The sequence below is a fragment of the Anguilla rostrata genome, chromosome 2 (genome assembly GCF_018555375.3).
Source record: "Anguilla rostrata isolate EN2019 chromosome 2, ASM1855537v3, whole genome shotgun sequence".
In the NCBI taxonomy this organism is placed as follows: Eukaryota; Metazoa; Chordata; class Actinopteri; order Anguilliformes; family Anguillidae; genus Anguilla; species Anguilla rostrata.
Window position 1 is genome coordinate 73,701,478 of NC_057934.1, and position 19,149 is coordinate 73,720,626.

The following is a 19,149-nucleotide window of genomic DNA, read 5'->3' on the forward strand; positions in this document are numbered from 1 at the left end:
CCTATGCCAGCAGCTGCCCCACGAGTGCACGCCCCCGCCCCCAGGCTCGGTCTGTGGTGTTTTTGTTTTTGAGCACACAAGATGGATGGTTTTTTTCATTTTAACAGGTGTCAGCTGCCGGTCTGGTGTTGCAGTTTTGCCATTTATAAGACACTGCAGAGATACTCACCACAAGGCCTGCAGTACAAAGGGTTAATATGTTTAACACTGAGCTGTTGTGTAAGTGGGGGGAGGGGGGTTAGGGTTAGGTGATGATGCCCTGTCAGTACCTCATTTCATCACCATGGTGACATCATACACCCCTTGCTCTGACTCTGGTGTTGAGTGATCAGTGTTCAGGTCCAGGGCTGTGGTGTGGAGAGTGATGAGTGTTCAGGTCCAGGGCTCTGATGTTGGGAGTGATCAGTGTTCAGGTCCAGGGCTGTGGTGTGGAGAGTGGTGAGTGTTCAGGTCCAGGGCTCTGGTGTTGGGAGTGATCAGTGTTCAGGTACAGGGCTCTGGTGTTCAGGGCCAGGGCTCTGATGTTGGGAGTGATGAGTGTTCAGGTCCAAGGCTCTGGTGTTGGGAGTGATCAGTGTTCAGGTACAGGGCTCTGGTGTTGGGAGTGATCAGTGTTCAGGTACAGGGCTCTGGTGTTGGGAGTGATCAGTGTTCAGGTACAGGGCTCTGGTGTTGGGAGTGATCAGTGTTCAGGTACAGGGCTCTGGTGTTCAGGTCCAGGGCTCTGGTGTTCACCTTCATAAGGCACATCAGCTCTTTCATAAGACACATCAGGGTTCGTCTCGTCTTTCTGATTGAGGCTGAGTCTGTGTTTTCAAGCTTGTGATGGTGGGGTAAATACGAGGATGGGGAGATGGAGGGACGTGACGGAGGAGTAAAGCGAGATGAGTGCAGGTGGAGGAGTAGAGATGAAGAGAGACACAAGCGGTAATAGCATAGTTCCATTTTTTTTATTTTTTTTATTTTTGTATAGCGGAGAACTGTCACAAAGACACTTTACAGAGTAGCAAGGCAAGAGACAGAGCAAACACCAGGCCTGAACCCCCAAACACCAGGCCTGAACCCCCAAACACCAGACCTGAACCCCCAAACACCAGACCTGAACCCCCAAACACCAGACCTGAACCCCAAATAGCAAACACCAAACCTGAACCCCCAAATAGCAAGTACATAAGGTGAATGTTACTATTTGACTGAGGCTTTGACTGAGGGAGAGATTATCTGGCTTGTGCAATTAATTCAGTCTGTAAGAGTGCCGAGATGCATGGGTTATGGGTGTATGAACTGTGTTTGAATTATATGTGTTATCTGTGTGTGCTGTATGTGTGTGTTATCTGTGTGTGCTATCTGCACATGCTATATGTGTGTGTGCTATATGTGTGTATTATCTGTGTGTGCTGTATGTGTGTGTTATCTGTGTGTGCTATCTGCACATGTTATATGTGTGTGTTATCTGTGTGTGCTATCTGTGCATGCTATATGTGTGCTGTATGTGTTTGCTATCTGTGTGTGTAAACTGTGTTTGTTTGTGTAGGGGTGGGGTAGGACAGGGGCTGGGAGATTGTGTAACAGTACCGTCACTGGACAAGTCCTTGTGGTCATTCCGGAACCTTCGTACTCATTCTGGAACCTTCGTGCTTGGAATCTTCTTCCAGTAAATAAGGAGTGCTTTACTGTAGCCTTCTCTCGTCTAACCACAAATGCAGCCTTTGCCCCATAAATCAAACCTGCTCTGGTTTCTGCTATCCATGCATCAGAACTCTCAGTAGGAGTTATTAATACAGTGAAAATACTGTACATATAATGCCTTCAGAACTTTACACCCCCCTTCATTATTTTTATCATGAATTATTTCTCATTTTTGATGCATTGCATCGAAGTCCGACTGAAATATATTCAAACTGTATATTTTCTACTCTCATATAAGAGTCTTCAGACCCCTCAGCACTCTGAACCCACCCTATCCCCGCCCCTGAACACCCTGCACCAATGGCAGGGGGTCAGGGGAAGGGGGGGAAGGGGGGGGGCGGGGCTGATGGGGTATAAGAGGAAGGGTGGCTAAGGGCCCTGTTCCACACCAAGCCTCGCCTAGCAGCTGTCACTGTGCGCCACAGACACCACACTCACGCCCAGCAACCAGCCGACCGCCAGCCGCCACCGTGGTGAGTACGGCCCTGTCTGAGGCTCTATGGCCCCCACCCCTCACCTGAGCGCCCGAGCGCGCCAGGGGTGGAGATGGGAGAGGGATGGGATGGAGGGATGAAAGAGTGAAAGGTGGGCAGGACGATGAGAATGTAAAGGAGGCGTGGAGAATGGAGGGAGGTGTAAAGCAGAAGCAGTGGCTATACAGCAGGAGGCTGCGGGTTTGACTCCCAGCCCCAGTGCTGCTGCTGTGCCCTTGCCTGTGTTCAGGCTGGACTCGGACCTCCCGAACGCACACTGTGGAGGAGAGGAGCTTTCGGAACCTGCTGTGATTGGACTCTTCACTGCTGCAACCTTGCAGAAATCCCCGCGCCCTCCGGGTTCCCTGCATGGTGTTCATCAGTGTTTCTGCCCTCAGCTCAGTGTTTTATAGGGTCTGTGTTTCCAGCTTCAGCTCAGTGTTTTAGTGTTTCATAGGGTCATTGATTGTTCCATGTTTGTGATTTATAAATAGGCTGTTTATGATTAGCTCATCAGGAACAATAGAGATTGATTGATTGAGGACTGCAAATTGAATATGAGTAATGATATTATTGTGGCTAAACAGCTGACATGTGAAGAAGGACGGAAAGCAGCAGTTTGTGGAGGAATCCACGAGCAGACAAAACGCTTGCTTGCCTGTTTGTTGTAAGAGTCGAGCTGCGTGTGTTTCCTATGGAGAAGGCACTTGTTTACAGCTTCAATCTTTTTTTGGTGGAATGGAAGTTCTCTCTGATGATACACTTGATGTCTGTTGATTTCTCCATTATGTTAAGGGCAATTCTAATGTTGTTGTTGAGGTGTGATTTGGTTGGTCTGCTGTTTATTTCTTCATTGGTCGTAGTCTCCAATACAACTCCACTTTAAATCAAATTAGTTTTGTATCAAATCAGTGTTGTGTCAGGAACACATGTATGAGTGTGTCCTGCTAATATGACCTTATATGCCTGAAATGTTAATCCAGATATGAGCTTCATATAACAGCTTCACTGCTATTCAGAGCAATTCCATAAAAACTTACCATATTTATGTGTTACTAAATATATCTAAATATATGTAAACATACCTGTTCAGATATTATACATCACATTCAACAGCTTGAAAAACAAAACATCTGTAAATGTGAGCATTCATTGTGTCTGTGACACTCATTATCTAATTAGGGCTTCAGACATTTACAGTTTTCAGTACATGACAGGCATTTAGCTGGAGCTCTTACTCAGACCGAACTTCACCAACATCCCACACAGCCATTAATGCATTAACAAGCCTTTTCTCCTCTGAGTGACCTCCTCTGCGGGATGCCGTGATGTGACCCCCCTAATTTGGGTGGGGGGGGATGGGGGGGGGGGGTCAGGCTTTGGAGGGATTTCCCCGGCCTGGATCTGCATGGTCAGCATGGTCTGCCCTTGTACTAATGGGATTAGCCTGGCCCTAGTCAGCATAAAAACCAGGGGAGAGAGGAGGGGCTTCATTAACTTGAGCAAAGGATTATGGGAATTGGGTCATCCTCACAGGTGTCATTCTGTAATCCACACCCCAATACAGTGCTAATTTAATATGGATTTTAATCCTGAGGACGGTCTGATAACAATGTTTTTATTAAGAAGGTCGGGCCGTCTGGGTAGTGTACAGAAGGGTAGCGCATCGAACAGGGCCGTGATACACACGGGGAATTGGTATAACGACTAAATTGGGGGAGAAATGGGAGAAAAATGGCAACAAAAAAAAGAAGATCGTTAAAGAGCTCATAAAGGACATGGCCATGTTTCCGTTATTATTATTATTATTAGAAGTAGTAGTAGTAGTACCAGCAGCAGTAGTGATAATAATAATAATATTAATGTTAATAATATTAATGTTAATTAATAATAATACATGCTTTCATCTTCTAGCCCACCTCCCCTTCCCTTAAGTGGCTTTTGTCGCTTGTCAGGCAGCCATTGTAAATAAGAATTTGTTCTTAATGACTTGCCTGGTGAAATAAAGGTGAAATAAAATAAATTAATAAATTAAAATAAATAATAATAATAATAATAGTAGTAGTAATAATAATAATAATAATAATAATAATAATATTTTTTGATTGGCTAGAGCTTTCCTCAAGACTGTTTCACTACATGTGCTGTACATAGAGATACATTCATAGCTTTATTCTGCATAATAATTCAATTTGTAAATTGATCTTTATAAATGATCTTTATGAAAACAGTGCTTTCCAAAGTCCCACAGTTGTGAAGCACATTTCAGAGGTGCAACAGTTCAGTTTGACAAATAAACTGTGGAAGAAGGTGAGAATGATAACACTGAAAAATTAAATTACAGAATAAAATACATTCTACAGCAGATTAAGTAAGGAATAAACTACTCCGGGCTGTACGACGAGGGTGGTGGTGCGGCCAAGGCAATGCCGAGGTCCCTATTTTCCAATAATGGGACAGCCCAGAGTGGTTTATTCTGCTTATACAATGGTTACCAACCATGATTATATATAGTTTATTGATTTTTATCAAGTTAATCAGCTGAAATTGAAATATTCTTCCATGGCCTGTTGAGCATATTGTTTTATCGTTTTCAAGCAAAACTCTACTGTCTGCAGTGTGACCAGCCCCTCCCCCAGCTGCCCAGCCAATGCTGTCTGCATGACTGTGAACAGCCTGTCCGACACAGTCTCTAAATAAAATATGCTTTATTGGCATCACACATATATTACACACAGTATTGCCAGAGCATCCGTTTACATATAATATAAATCTTCAGTTCGACAACCAGAAAGTCACATGTAGGCAATGCCTCCAGAGTTAATACTGGTATAATAATAATAATAATAATGATAATAATAATAACAAAACAACAACAACATAATAATGATGATAATAATAATAATATATTCTCTCTCTCTCTCTCTGCTCTCTCTCCTCTAGTTCATGCTGAACTCTGCTGGTCACTTCCCATCTGCAGCACACCATAAAGCCACTTTCCATCGCGTGCACACGCCCCCACCATGACCTGCCCCCAAGCTGAGAATCGCCACACGCTCCACCGCGCCCGGCCAACACCAAGGACCCCCAATTCAAGCAGCGGCAGACCCGCCAGTTTAAGAGCACACCCGCACGGGGGTCCAGGGACCACCCCTGCATTACTGGGCCACACAGTGTGATCAGTGAGCGTTTCGGCACTCCACTGTGGCCACCAGGGAGTGTGTCCAGATTGAGCTGTATTTCTGTGCATTCTACATGTGGCCACAGGGGGCAGTGTGACACAGATTGAGCTGTATTTCTGTGCACTTCTACATGTGGCCACAGGGGGCAGTATGACACAGATTGAGCTGTATTTCTGTGCACTTCTACATGCGGCCGCAGGGGACAGTGTGACAAGTTGATGCTCTGTATTTAATGCGGGGACAGTGTGACAGTGTGATTGAGCTGTATTTGGGGCTTGGATAACCTTTTTTCTTTATTACTTTTCTTGTCTCCCACAGATTTGGAGATGACATCCCTGGAATGGAGGGATTAGGCACTGGTGAGTTTGGCTGAAATGTATTACAGTATGTGCTGAGACTGTAGGTGCGGTGTGTGAGTGTGTGTGTGTGTGTGTGTGTGTGTGTGTGTGTGTGTGTGTGTGAGTGTGTGTGTGTGTGAGTGAGTGTGTGTGTGTGTGTGTGTGTGTGTGTGTGTGAGTGAGTGTGTGTTTGTGTGTGTGTGTGTGTGTGTGAGTGAGTGTGTGTAAGCACTCTTCTTTGTCTTGCAGACATCACTGTGATCTGTCCATGGGAGGCCTTTAATCACCTGGAGCTGCATGAGCTGGCTCAGTATGGCATCATCTGAGTCCTCCAGCTTCCCACAATCCCCCTCCACCACACATTTTCTGGATGCAGCTATAAGAGTACAACATGTACTTTACCAAACAAAACCAAGAACAGCAACCATTATAAAAACTAAAAGGAAAGAAAGTCTCCAAAAAACCTTACTGTCCTGCTCTTCATAATTTCTCTCTGTTTCCAAAGTTCACATCCACCTTTGCTATTAATAACCCCTCCCCATAGTCATTCTGTAGAGACCAGCCTGCCAATAACTGTTCTCTCATCTCTGCTGCTCTGCTCTTCTCCTGTCCTCTTCCTTTCTTTCTTTCTTTCTTTCTCTCTCCCTCGTTCTTTCTCGGAATGAAACGTGATGCAATGAGGCAGCCTCTCAGTGAGTTAATCAGCTCGCAGACCCATGACTTCTCAAAACCCTTCCCCTGTGGGAGGGGTCGGTTCCCTGCTTCACGAGCACCACCCCTCCATCCCAAAATCCGGGTCCTGTAGAGGCAGGGTCGGGGCCAGGACCCCCCCTCAGCCCCACACCTGTCCCCCTGCTCTCCCCCATCCCAAGCGCGTCGCCACAGGAGTAGGATTCCAGCATAAACCCCTTTCTGTCCTACTCTAACCTCTATACGAATATATTATCGACCAAAAGATTAATCACAAATTCCGTCTTACTTGTTTATTCATTCTTTTTTTCTGATTTAGTTCCCTCAGGAGTACAAGCTTGTTTTGTGCTGTATCTGTGAGGTCACTGCTGTCCACTAGCACTCTGGCATATTTATTTATTTATGCATTGAGTGTTGATTTGTTTTTTCTCTCTTTTTTCTGCCTTTCTGTTTGTATATTTATATTTATTGATTTATTTGTGTTTTACTTGTAGAATTAGTGCTGGGGTGTCTGGTGGTAAAAGTGAAATAGTGGGTATTCACTGAACACAAACCCACTGGTTCGTTCAGAGCAGGCCACACCCACTGCAGTACAAGGAACCAATCCTGTCACTGTCACACACACCTGCTACAATCCCCCCTGCCACCTGCACCAATCACCACTCGAGACCTGAGCAAAGGGGTGTGGTATTAAGGGATATGGATTCTCCCATAGTCAAGAACATCAATTTCCCAGAGTGCAGCTGTACTAGGCCACTCCCCTCTCCCAAAGTGAGGCTACACTAGGCCACTCCCCTTTTTTCATCAAAGAAAGCACTCACTCACTCTGTTATCATTATTTCTCTCTCTCTCTCTCTATCACACACACACACACACACAGTCTCTCTCTCAAACAAAAACATACACACACTCTCTCTGTATCTCTATTACACCCATATTGTGTCTCTGTGTTACACTCACACACTCTTTTTTTCTTACTCTTACACACACACACACTTTCTTTTACTCTCTCTCTCACTCTGTCTATCTTCAGACTCATCCCCTTGCATGTACAGCGGCAGACCTGTTTTTCTTGCCTGTGTAAATTTCCTCATGTTATCTTATCCTTGATTCCTCATACTCATTTAGCTTCTTAAAAAACTCACCTGGATGTGTGCTTTTTATCTTTCATATACAGCTCTATATGAGCTATATCATCACTCTCCTGTTTGGTTTGAAAGCCTGGCCTTGTGATTGGCCAGCTGAAGCAGGGGGTTGTGGGTAGGTGGGTAAAGCAGGGTGAAACAATGACAGTGTACAGATAATATTTGTGTAGCAGGCCCACATCTCCTGAACCCAAAGGCCAATCCATGACACCTCTATAGGACCACATCAAAATAAAGAAAAATTGAAAAAATGAACAAAGTGTTCTTTTGTGGGTATATTCTAATATAGTAAAGACTCCACCCATCATTATTTATAGTATAGTACAGTCTCCACCCATCATTATTTATATAGTACAGTCTCCACCCATCATTATTTATAGTATAGTACAGTCTCCACCCATAATTATTTATATAGTTCAGACTCCACCCATCATTATTTATATAGTACAGACTCCACCCATCTTTATTTATAATATAGCAAAGACTCCACCCATCATTACTTATAATATAGTACAGACTCCAACCATCATTGTTTATAATATAGTACAGACTCCACCCATCATTGTTTATAATATAGTACAGACTCCACCCATAATTATTTATAATATAGTACAGACTCCACCCATAATTATTTATAATATAGTGCAGACTCCAACCATCATTGTTTACAATATAGTACAGACTCCACCCATCATTACTTATAATATAGTACAGATTTGAACCATCATTATTTATAATATAGTACAGACTCCACCCATCATTGTTTATAATATAGTACAGACTCCACCCATAATTATTTATAATATAGTACAGACTCCACCCATAATTATTTATAATATAGTGCAGACTCCAACCATCATTGTTTAAATATAGTACAGACTCACCCATCATTACTTAATATAGTACAGAATTTGACCATCATTATTTATAATATAGTACAGACCCCACCATATTGTTTATAATATAGTACAGACTCCACCCATAATTATTTATAATATAGTACAGACTCCACCCATAATTATTTATAATATAGTGCAGACTCCAACCATCATTGTTTACAATATAGTACAGACTCCACCCATCATTATTTATAATATAGTACAGACTCCACCTATCATTCTTTACAATATAGTACAGATTCCACCCATCGTTGTTTATAATATACTATTAACCCAGAGTTGGTGGCTCAGTCTTTACAGTATTATTTTTTAAATTTCCTTTATTTAACCAGGATTACCCCATTGAGATCGACCAGAGATTCACCATTGATTATTTTATTCAAAAAAATTATACAGTATTCATTACGTGTAGAGAAATAGATATATGTGTGCAGCAGCCTGTAACAGTACCATAGGCCTACACTGCCCTATTCTGCTGGCCTCTTCTGCCCTCTTGTGTTAAAATGTCACCACTGCAGTGGACTGTTACGGCAGCTAATGACTCAGTGAGTGTGTGTGTGTGTGTTCATCTGGATGTGTGTGATTGAGTGAGTGAGTGTATGTGTAATTAAGTGTACATGTGTGTTTGTGAAGTGTGAGTGTGTGTATGTGGACAGGACCAGTACTACTGTGGGTGTGGTTAGTCTGACTGTGAGAGGGGTCAGTGCTGCTGTGGGTGGAGTCAGTGCTGCTGTGGGAGGGGTCACTGCTGCTATGGGCGGGCTCAGTGCTGATGTAGGTTGGGTCACTGCTGCTGTGGGTGGAGTCAGTGCTGCTGTGGGAGGGGTCACTGCTGCTATGGGCGGGCTCAGTACTGGGACTTGCTTCTCTGAATGTGCTCGAGCAGCCATGTGGAGATGAACACCCCCAACACCTGCACACCCAGCAGGACCACACCCACCACCCCTATGGAGCCTGAGTTCCGCTCCACCCAGCGGGAGATCCCCCCCAGGCACCCCCCCAGGAACACAACCGCCTGAGCCGAAAACTCATCCAGCCTCTGAGCCCCCACTCCACACTGCGAATTCCACACAGTGCCATTCTCAAGGGGGTCCACACAGCAGGACGGGGGTACCCCACAGGCCTGCACCCCTGGCCCTGAGCAGTTAAAATACCTGGGAGGGAAAGGAGGGGCGTCAGTTAGACCAGCCCACACCTTTAGCTGTGAAATACACACAACATACACCCCTTCAGCTGTGAAATTACACACAACATACACCCCTTCAGCTGTGAAATTACACACAACATACACCCCTTCAGCTGTGAAATACACACAACATACACACCTTCAGATGTGAAAAACACAACATACACCCCTTCAGCTGTGAAAAACACACAACATACACCCCTTCAGCTGTGAAATATACACACAACAACCCACACACCTTCAGCTGTGAAATACACACAACATACACCCTTCAGCTGTGAAATACACACAACATACACACCTTCAGATGTGAAAAACACAACATACACCCCTTCAGCTGTGAAATTACATACGACATACACCCCTTCAGCTGTGAAATTACACACAACACACACCCCTTCAGCTGTGAAATTACACACAACACACACCCCTTCAGCTGTGAAATACACACAACATACATACCTTCATCGGTGAAATACACAACACACACCCCTTCAGCTGTGAAATTACACACAACATACACCCCTTCAGCTGTGAAATACACACAACACACACCCCTTCAGCTGTGAAATACACACAACATACACCCCTTCAGCTGTGAAATGCACACAACATACACACATTCAGCTGTGAAATACACACAACATACACACCTTCAGCTGTGAAATACACACAACATGCACACCTTCAGCTGTGAAATACACACAACATACACCCCTTCAGTTGTGAAATAAACACAACATACACCCCTTCAGCTGTGAAATACACACAACATACATACCTTCATCGGTGAAATACACAACATACACCCCTTCAGCTGTGAAATTACACACAACATACACCCCTTCAGTTGTGAAATACACACAACACACACACATTCAGCTGTAAATCACACTAACACCTTACTGTGATACCTCAGCTGTGAAATAACATAAACACTGCAAACCACCCTTAGCTGTGAAATACACACAACATACACCCTTCAGTTGTGAAATAACACACAACTACACCCTTCAGCTGTGAAATACCACACACTACATACATTCCCATCGAGTGAATACACACACATACCACCCTTAGCTGTGAATTACACACAACATACACCCCTTCAGTTGTGAAATACACACAACACACACACATTCACCTGCAACTTCCACACAGCATACACATCTTCACCTGTGGATACCTGCAGTGATGAAACCACTGATACAATAAACACAACTGCAAAATCTCCCAGTCCCTGTAGCTGTGTTACTGCACACACTCACATGTTAATCTCCCAGTCCCTGTAGCTGTGTTACTGCACACACTCACATGTTAATCTCCCAGTCCCTGTAGCTGTGTTACTGCACACACTCACATGTTAATCTCCCAGTCCCTGTAGCTGTGTTACTGCACACACTCACATGTTAATCTCCCAGTCCCTGTAGCTGTGTTACTGCACACACTCACATGTTAATCTCCCATCCCTGTAGCTGTGTTACTGCACACACTCACATGTTAATCTCCCATCCCTGTAGCTGTGTTACTGCACACACTCACATGTTAATCTCCCAGTCCCTGTAGCTGTGTTACTGCACACACTCACATGTTAATCTCCCAGTCCCTGTAGCTGTGTTACTGCACACACTCACATGTTAATCTCCCAGTCCCTGTAGCTGTGTTACTGTACACACTCACATGTTAATCTCCCAGTCCCTGTAGCTGTGTTACTGCACACACTCACATGTTAATCTCCCAGTCCCTGTAGCTGTGTTACTGCACACACTCACATGTTAATCTCCCAGTCCCTGTAGCTGTGTTACTGCACACACTCACATGTTAATCTCCCAGTCCCTGTAGCTGTCGGCTCCGCAGCACTGCAGACCCATCTGTAGCTCGTCGGTGAGGAAGCGCAGGTCCAGGTCGTCCTGGTAACGGGCCATGGCGAGCAGCATGGCGGAGCGCAGGTAGGCCCCTACCTGCCCATGGAGGGCGTAGACGGCGATGGCAAGCAGCACCTGGGAGGTGAGCAGGGCCAGCAGGGCAGCGCTGAAGGCTCGGAGCAGGCAGGCATTCTCCCGCAGTGTGCCCACACACCCGCACAGACACAGCAGCGCCAGCGCCAGCCCCAGGCACAGGACCAGCAGCATGGGGTCTGCGCCCAGCTGCCCAACCCGCTCCTGCGCCAGGGACTCCTTCTCCACCAGCCCCCACACCCCCAGCGCCAGCGCCACCAGCCCCACCACACAGAACAGCAGGTTACTGAGGAAGAGGAGGCTCTTCAGCACCGAGTCACATGACCAGGACGGTGCCCAGCCTCCCTGCCCGCTCACAGGCTCATCCTGCCAAGCTTTCCCATCATGCACCTCTTCTCCGTTAGTGGAATCAAATACAGCTGCCTGCGTATCAATATTTTCCTTCAGAGAGAGAGAGAGAGAGAGAGAAAGAGGGAGAGATGGGATGAAAGAGGGAGAGAGCAAGATATAGCAAGTGAGGGAGAGAGGGAAAGATAGAGGGAGAGAGATTGGGATAGATAGAGAGGGAGAATGAAAGTGAGTGAGAGAGAGAGAGATGGGGTGCGAGAGAACTTTAGATTTGAGATGACACGTAAGGACATGATTAAATGCAAAAGAATGACTCAGGACAAGATGAGCCCATGTGCACATGGAAGAACTGCTGTTTTTACCACAGAAGTTGATCCTGCAAGGCTGGTGTCGCATGGCTGGACAGCCCTGTTTGTCTCTCAGCCAAACGCATAACACATGAGGAAGAGGAGCTGCACACACTTACTGTTTTGACCAGATATCATTTGTTGAGTATAAACAACAATACATACTGTCGCTGGAATTTACCCTGGGTGTTCCCACAGCAGTTGTCCCATTGCGAGAGCTCCCTTTGTTCAGGGGGAACTTTCAGAAGGCTAGGACAGCCGCTATCATGACCGCAGGGTACCTTGGGTATGAGTGGAGCCGTCTCTTTATTCTGCGCGTCGTCCTCTCTGGTCCTCCAGAAACGAAGGAGCTTCAACACCTTAAACTGTCTCATATTTCCCAGGAGCCAGGATATGTGGAGTCTTCTCCTGAGAGAGAGAGAGAGAGCGAGAGAGCGAGGGAGAGTAAGAGAGAGGCAGAGTGAGAAAGAGAAAGAGAGGAGGGGATTGGGGTTGGGGGGTTGTAGCACTCAGCTGGTCTGTTGCCCAGAGATATAGTAGTTGCAGAATCATGTGAGAGTCATAACACAGAGATTAGGAAGCTCCCACTGTGGCTGTTTCAGGGGAGAAGAAGCGCATGTCAAATACCAGACCTGAAGCAGAACTTCAGTGCTGCACTATGCAGAAAGAGCACTTTGCACTTCTCTATTACACTTTCTCCAACCACGTGTATACGTGTGTACCTGTGTACCTGTTTTTTCCTGTTTGGAGCTACCAGTAATGCTTTTTAAATGATTTCAAAATGTAATTGAAAATGAAGCATATTTCTGTTAACTTTTTTGAAAGCATGTAGTATTTCAATATGTCACCGTTATTTAAGGTATCAGGTGAAATTTAATGTAAATGTGTGTTCCTGTTTATTTTTCTCGTCCCACTTCACATACATTCACTTTGGATAAAAGCGTCTGCCAAATAAATGTAACGTAATGTAATTGTAATGGATTCTCTGGTGCTCCTCTAAACGCTGTGTTTTTTGCATTTCAGTCGTGGTTGTGTTTCCCGTGGTTTACCAGTAGGGGAAGTGGAACCGTTGTGTACCGGAACTGAAATGCTTAGCGACTCTGTTGCAGCCAGGACTCGTTGTAGGTGTGGGTCTACAAGCTACGGTGTTGTTAGCTTGTGACACCCGGTACCCAAGCAGTGAGATGTAGTTTCGGTAACTCCGACAATCATTAAAACATTTGAAAGCAAAAACATAGAATTTCCACAATACTTTGAGAAGCACATCGGAGAAGGAGCAGCACCTGTGACCATGGCAGAAAACATAGTAAGTAATGAGCTAAGTGATTATACAACAACTGGTAGTGAGTTCGGTGGCAGCGAAGTCTGCCGGAGTGATGAGGCAGCAGAATTAGCAGTTGGCAGCTAGCACAGTTTCGGGCCGCAGAGCTAGGTCTAAAGGCAAATACAGCAAAAACAAAACCAACTGCGCATAAACACAACTCGGTTGGTAGCTACGTAGTCCGGGTTTGCCACATGTACATCGTCATTGCAATACATGAGTTTAAGTTCAATTTGGGAACAGTTTTGAAAAATGCAAAGTCGCGTGTGACAAAGAAAAACATTACATTAGCAAGCTAGGCTACTGCTAGCTGGTATCAGCCTGGCTACGTACAGTAACGCAGCTAACGTTAGCCTCTTTTAGCTAAGTTGTTACTTATTTACATTAACAATGGCAAGCACTAATTAGTTAGTCAGTTTGGCAGCTCATTATAGCTAGCTAGTTTGCAGTTGTCTTTCTAATTAGCGAATTCCAAATGAGTGATTTAGCTAGTTCCTTCGCGAACTGTGATCTTCGCTATCTAGTTAACTAGCTAGATAGCTAGATACTTTTTTTCATTGATCGCCCTCCATGCGCGGTCATATAGCTGGCGAATTTAGCTAACTGTATCATAGTGCTGAGTTTGGCTTGTAACGGAACTTCAGGGAACTTATTATGTTGCGAGTTAGCTAGCTGTCACTGGTTTCAAATGAATTCACGCAAGCTTGCTAGCATGTTATTAATGCTAGAAAATTGATTACATTGGCCAGACCATAGCACATTACAAGTATCTAAAGTAACGTTTTTACTGGGAAATCTTAAGTCGCCAGGTTTGAAATGACGAGCATTCCATTAAATGGCTGATGCCATGTCATGCTGTTTTGTGCAAAGTCATGTCTCTACTCAGATATGTCTAATCTAGTTTCCCATTGTTCTGGTGTCAGGCCGGCTGTAATCGAGTCCCCGCTCTGTGACAGGGCATGCGATTATTTGTTGAAAGGCAATAAACGTTACCACCCCCCACCCCCCGAGGTAATTGCATCGCGTTGGATTGAAACTGCATTGGATAATAGTGTACCAGAACAATTACGTGATCGCATCGCTCATATTGAAACTAAAGTTCATGCTCTCGTTTTGGGGCGTTGTACTCGTATTAAAACAGATATCCCTATCTATGCTTTTGTCCAGTTTAATTATATGATTCGGCATACTACGCAGTCTCACAGACTCTTCTCTTATTCCCAGATCATCCGCGTCCAGTCTCCGGATGGGATGAAAAAGATCCCGTCCACCAAGCGGGAGACGGCGGCCGCGTTTCTCAAGAAGGTAATAAGGTGTCAGTACTGCCATCAAGTATCAATACTACCATCAAAGATCAGTAATGGCGTCAAATAGTAAGATTGTTCTGTTTTCTCTGCTTGAGCAGTGTATCCTGAGTTCTGTTTTCTCAGCTTGAGCAGTATTACCTGAGTTCTGTTTCCTCAGATTCAGCCGTATTACCTGAGTTCTGTTTCCTCAGCTTCAGCAGTATTACCTGAGTTCTGTTTCCCCAGCTTGAGCAGTATTACCTGAGTTCTGTTTCCTCAGATTCAGCAGTATTAACTGAGTTCTGTTTCCTCAGCTTCAACAGTATTACCTGAGTTCTGTTTCCTCAGATTCAGCAGTATTACCTGAGTTATGTTTAATACAGCTTCAGCAGTATTACCTGAGTTCTGTTTCCACAGCTTGAGCAGTATTACCAGAGTTCTGTTTCCTCAGGTTCAGCAGTATTACCTGAGTTCTGTTTCCTCAGATTCAGCAGTATTACCTGAGTTCTGTTTTCTCAGCTTGAGCAGTATTACCTGACTTCTGTTTCCTCAGATTCAGCAGTATTACCTGAGTTCTGTTTCCTCAGATTCAGCAGTATTACCTGAGTTCTGTTTCCTCAGATTCAGCAGTATTACCTGAGTTCTGTTTCCTCAGCTTCAGCAGTATTACCTGAGCTCTGTTTCCTCAGATTCAGCAGTATTAACTGAGTTCTGTTTCCTCAGATTCAGCAGTATTACCTGAGTTCTGTTTCTTCAGATTCAGCAGTATTACCTGAGTTCTGTTTCTTCAGATTCAGCAGTATTACCTGAGCTCTGTTTCCTCAGATTCAGCAGTATTACCTGAGTTCTGTTTCTTCAGATTCAGCAGTATTAACTGAGTTCTGTTTCCTCAGCTTCAGCAGTATTACCTGAGCTCTGTTTCCTTTCACCTGCAGGTTGCCAAGGAGTTTGGCTTCAGCTCCAATGGGTTCTCTGTGTATCTGAACCGCAACAAGACAGGAGAGATACTCTCCCAGAACAAGACCCTTAGCCTGCTTAAGATCAAGTGAGTGACTGTGTGTGTGTGTCTGTGTCTGTGTCTGTGTGTGTGTGTGTGTGTGTGTGTGTGTGTGTGTGTTGTCTATTGTCTGTGTCTATGTCAGAATAATCTCAGGTCAGACTGTTTGAGTAAATGATGGTACAGTTGTATCACACGATTATGTTCTTGTGTGATTTTACAAATGGTGCGGTAGTACGGTTGTACAGTTGTATTATATGTTGTGTGACTCAGTTGTGTATTATGTGGCTGTATGGTGCGGTTGTGTTGTATGATTATACAAATTGGGTGGTTTTACAGTTGTGTGGCTCAGTTGTGTGCTTTTGTGGTTGTAATGTTGTATGGCATGGTTGTGTGGTTGTTGTGCAAATGGTGTGGTTGTACGGTAGTGTGGTTGTATGGCATGGTTGTGTGGTTGTATGGTGCTGTTGTATAGTTGTATGATTGTACAGTTGTACGGTTGTATAGCTCAGTTGTGTGGTTATGTGATTGTGTGGTACTGTTGTGTAGTTGTATGATTGTACAGTTGTACGGTTATGTGGTTGTATGGCTCAGTTGGGTGGTTGTGTGGTTGTATAGCTCAGTTGTATGGTTGCGTGGTTGTATGGCTCAGTTGTATGGTTGCGTGGTTGTATAGCTCAGTTGTATGGTTGTGTGGTTGTATAGCTCAGTTGTATGGTTGCGTGGTTGTATGGCTCAGTTGTATGGTTGTGTGGTACTGTTGTGTAGTTGTATGATTGTACAGTTGTACGGTTATGTGGCTGTACTGTTGTATGGCACGGTTGTGTGGTTGTGCAAATGGTACGGTTATGCGTTGGTGTGGTTGTGTGGTTGTATAGCTCAGTTGTACGGTTGTGTGGTTGCATAGCTCAGTTGTATGGTTGTGTGGTTGTATAGCTCAGTTGTACGGTTGTGTGGTTGTGTAGTTGTATAGCTGAGTTGTACGGCTGTGTGATTGTATAGCTCAGTCGTTCGGTTGTGTGGTTGTATAGCTCAGTTGTATGGTTGTGTGGTTGTATGGCTCAGTTGTACGGCTGTGTGGTTGTATAGCTCAGTTGTATGGTTGTGCGGTTGTATGGCTCAGTTGTACGGCTGTGTGGTTGTATAGCTCAGTTGTACGGCTGTGTGGTTGTATAGCTCAGTTGTACGGCTGTGTAGTTGTGTGGTTTTATAGCTCAGTTGTACGGTTGTTTGGTTGTATAGCTCAGTTGTACGGTTGTGTGGTTGTATAGCTCAGTCGTTCGGTTGTGTGGTTGTATAGCTCAGTTGTATGGTTGTGCGGTTGTATGGCTCAGTTGTACGGCTGTGTGGTTGTATAGCTCAGTTGTACGGCTGTGTGGTTGTATAGCTCAGTTGTACGGCTGTGTAGTTGTGTGGGTTTATAGCTCAGTTGTACGGTTGTGTGGTTGTATAGCTCAGTTGTAAGACTGTGTGGTTGTATAGCTCAGTTGTACGGTTGTGTGGTTGTGTGGTTGTATAGCTCAGTTTGTACGACTGTGTGGTTGTATAGATCAGTTTACGGCTGTGTGGTTGTATAGCTCAGTTGTGTGGTTGTGTGGTTGTATAGCTCATTTGTGCGGTTGTACGGTTGTACAGCTGTAACGCGGTCCTGTCTCCACAGGCACGGGGACATGCTCTTCCTGTATCCGTCAGGCTCTCCTGGGCCCTCAGGTGAGGTCATGGATGTGACCGGCCCTCACACTTCCTCCTCGTTACCTTCCACATCATCTTCATCATCCGCCTCCTCCGCTGCCGCCTCTTCCTCCTCAGCAGTGCCCCGCTCACAGTCCACGCCCCAGATCTCTGAGGACGAGATTGACCAGTATCTGGCCAAGCAGGACGGCAAGATCTACAGGAACAGAGACCCTCAGCTGTGAGTCAGTCTGTACACCATCACAAACTCAACGTCCACACCATCGCAAACCCAACATCCACACCATCACAAACCCAACGTCCACACCATCGCAAACCCAACGTCCACACCATCACAAACCCAACGTCCACACCATCACAAACCCAACGTCCACACCATCACAAACCCAACGTCCACACCATCACAAACCCAAAATCCACACCATCGCAAACCCAACATCCACACCATCGCAAACCCAACGTCCACACCATCACAAACCCAACGTCCACACCATCACAAACCCAGCGTCCACAGCATCGCAAACCCAAAATCCACACCATCACAAACCCAACGTCCACACCATCACAAACCCAACGTCCACACCATCACAAACCCAACGTCCACACCATCACAAACCCAACATCCACACCATCACAAACCCAACATCCACACCATCACAAACCCAACGTCCACACCATCACAAACCCAACGTCCACACCATCACAAACCCAACGTCCCCACCATCACAAACCCAACGCCCACACCATCACAAACCCAACGCCCACACCATCACAAACCGAACATCCACACCATCACAAACCCAATGTCCACACCATCACAAACCCAACGTCCACACCATCACAAACCCAACGTCCACACCATCACAAACCCAACGTCCACACCATCACAAACCGAACATCCACACCATCACAAACCCAATGTCCCCACCATTACAAACCCAACGTCCACACCGTCACAAACCCAACGCCCACACCATCACAAACCCAAGGTCCACACCATCACAAACCCAACATCCACACCCTCACAAACACAACATCCACATCATCACAAACCCAATGTCCACACCATCACATTCCCAACATCCACACTGTCACAATCCCAGTGTCCACAAATATTCTGCCTGACTAAATGGAGTGATCTATTCTCCGATGTGTGATTTATAAGCATTCACTGCATGTCACAGATTCTGTGATTTTAGCCTTTTTTTGCCATTTTGGTGATTTCCTCCTCTTTTTGGTGCTTTCTGTGTTTTTTGGCAGTTTTTGGACGGTAACTGTCAACGTTAACTTAGCATACAGTGGTATTTGTATAGGGCTTAGAATTTTAACCATATTGCTGAATACTGGGAGAAAATGTTATCATAGCGTGCCCTGCAAGAATCTATACAATGGGTACAGATTCTGGCGTAAGCTAGGATCCAGATTCTCATGCTTGTGAGATGTGGCAATCGGGAGTTTAAGTGCTCCTGTCTACTGTGTGGACGCAGAGCACTCTTTCCCCCATTAAGTCAGCACCGTCAGTCACAACAAGCGCTCCATCCAAGGCTCCAGCCTCCCTGTACCACATGCTGTATAGAAACCTAGGCTCCAGCCTCCCT

The 19,149-nt window shown here is 45.2% G+C and overlaps 2 protein-coding genes and 1 long non-coding RNA gene across 5 annotated transcripts in view; 2 read left to right on the forward strand and 1 right to left on the reverse strand.

Annotated features, from left to right (window-relative positions):
- The first annotated feature begins 5,589 nt into the window (after window positions 1-5,589).
- Window positions 5,590-7,256, forward strand: LOC135249112 (uncharacterized). Its single transcript, XR_010328566.1, has 2 exons — window positions 5,590-5,703; window positions 5,932-7,256. It is a non-coding gene; the product is annotated as an uncharacterized LOC135249112 (long non-coding RNA).
- Window positions 7,257-8,474: 1,218 nt separating this feature from the next.
- tspan10 (tetraspanin 10) lies at window positions 8,475-12,854 on the reverse strand. The gene is made up of 3 exons (XM_064324395.1): window positions 12,537-12,854; window positions 11,421-12,001; window positions 8,475-9,570 (listed from the first exon to the last, which is right to left on the reverse strand). The coding sequence occupies exons 1-3, from the start codon at window positions 12,627-12,629 to the stop codon at window positions 9,264-9,266; spliced, it is 981 nt and encodes a 326-aa protein (XP_064180465.1). The 5' UTR covers window positions 12,630-12,854; the 3' UTR covers window positions 8,475-9,263.
- A 495-nt stretch (window positions 12,855-13,349) lies between these two features.
- Window positions 13,350-19,149, forward strand: part of nploc4 (NPL4 homolog, ubiquitin recognition factor) — a 28,345-nt gene continuing 22,545 nt past the window's right edge. For 2 of the 3 annotated variants that reach the window (XR_010328567.1, XM_064324393.1), the window contains exons 1-4: window positions 13,352-13,561; window positions 14,801-14,881; window positions 15,798-15,907; window positions 17,520-17,771. Coding sequence is in view for 2 of the 3 variants with exons in the window: in XM_064324393.1 (XP_064180463.1) it covers window positions 13,547-13,561; window positions 14,801-14,881; window positions 15,798-15,907; window positions 17,520-17,771 (458 nt within the window). In the remaining variant the exon portion in view is untranslated. Of the gene's footprint in view, window positions 13,562-14,800; window positions 14,882-15,797; window positions 15,908-17,519; window positions 17,772-19,149 lie in introns of all 3 variants that reach the window. The other variant, XM_064324394.1, reaches the window with a different exon arrangement.